Source organism: Solanum pennellii, chromosome 8 (genome assembly GCF_001406875.1).
Source record: "Solanum pennellii chromosome 8, SPENNV200".
NCBI classification, from domain to species: domain Eukaryota; kingdom Viridiplantae; phylum Streptophyta; class Magnoliopsida; order Solanales; family Solanaceae; genus Solanum; species Solanum pennellii.
In genome coordinates, this window is record NC_028644.1 from 12,264,851 (window position 1) to 12,265,836 (window position 986).

General features: G+C 28.0%; 1 protein-coding gene across 1 annotated transcript in view; it reads right to left on the reverse strand.

The window, feature by feature from the left end:
- LOC107027111 overlaps window positions 1–290 on the reverse strand; it is a 3,830-nt gene extending 3,540 nt beyond the window's left edge. Inside the window, exon 1 of the mRNA XM_015228286.2 lies at window positions 122–290. Coding sequence (XP_015083772.1) covers window positions 122–218 — 97 coding nt within the window. The 5' untranslated portion in view covers window positions 219–290. The remainder of the gene's footprint in view (window positions 1–121) is intronic.
- Between the last annotated feature and the right edge of the window lie 696 nt (window positions 291–986).

Here is a 986-nt window from a genome sequence, read left to right on the forward strand (position 1 = left end):
TATATATATATATATATATATATATATATATATATAGGGAGAAAATCAGAAAATAAGAATTGGGTTGGGTTCGCTTAAAAATAAATTCCCACAGTCCCAATTCTACAAATCTTGCACTTACTTCTGCTGGGATTGAACCCAGTTTGAGGATGTGGGGTTGTTGGATCTGTTGGAGCCGGATCAGAAGGAGGAGACGAATGGTTCTCAACTTCAACCATTCTTGAATTGAGATGAAGGAACTCCCTGCAAGTCGTAACTTTTGTCGCAAACGAGCCCTTTTAAGCTCTCCTGTTCTGAACGGAGAAACGTCTAAAATACCTTAAATTGAAAATTGTATAAAATTATTCTTTATCTACAATTTGGCTCCAAAATATCATTTTCATCCACTTATTGACTCCAAAATATTTTTGTCATCCACCTTTGGATTCAAAATTAACCACTTTTTTAATTGTTTTAAAATTAAACTCTTTAAATATTTTTTAAAATACTTCACGTTCAACTATTGGTTATAATTTAATTTATTAATATAATTTATAAACCAACCCACTACCCACTAATTACTAACTAAACCTCACCCAATTAGTAATCCAATTATAATATCAAAATCATCATAAACACTACTAAAACACGATGAAATTATAGATTCCTGAAAATAACATTCAAAATTATTCGAGTCCGATTCGAAGCCCCAATTAAATTTAGGTTGAGCCACTTATTTAGGAGGACACTTTCTTTCAAGATTGAATGAGAAATTTATGATTAAAGGTAAAGAAGTAATACATCCTGAATTAATTCATGCATTTTTTTAAAATATAATTTTATAAATATTTATTATTTGTTTTAAAACCTTTAATATATTATTTTTAAAAAAAGTTACCTATGAAGTAACATCACATAATTGAGATGTAAGAATGATTAAGATAAACATAGTAAGACTTTTAAGTTTATTGGTAATTTTATTTAGACACTTGAATGTATGATAATTT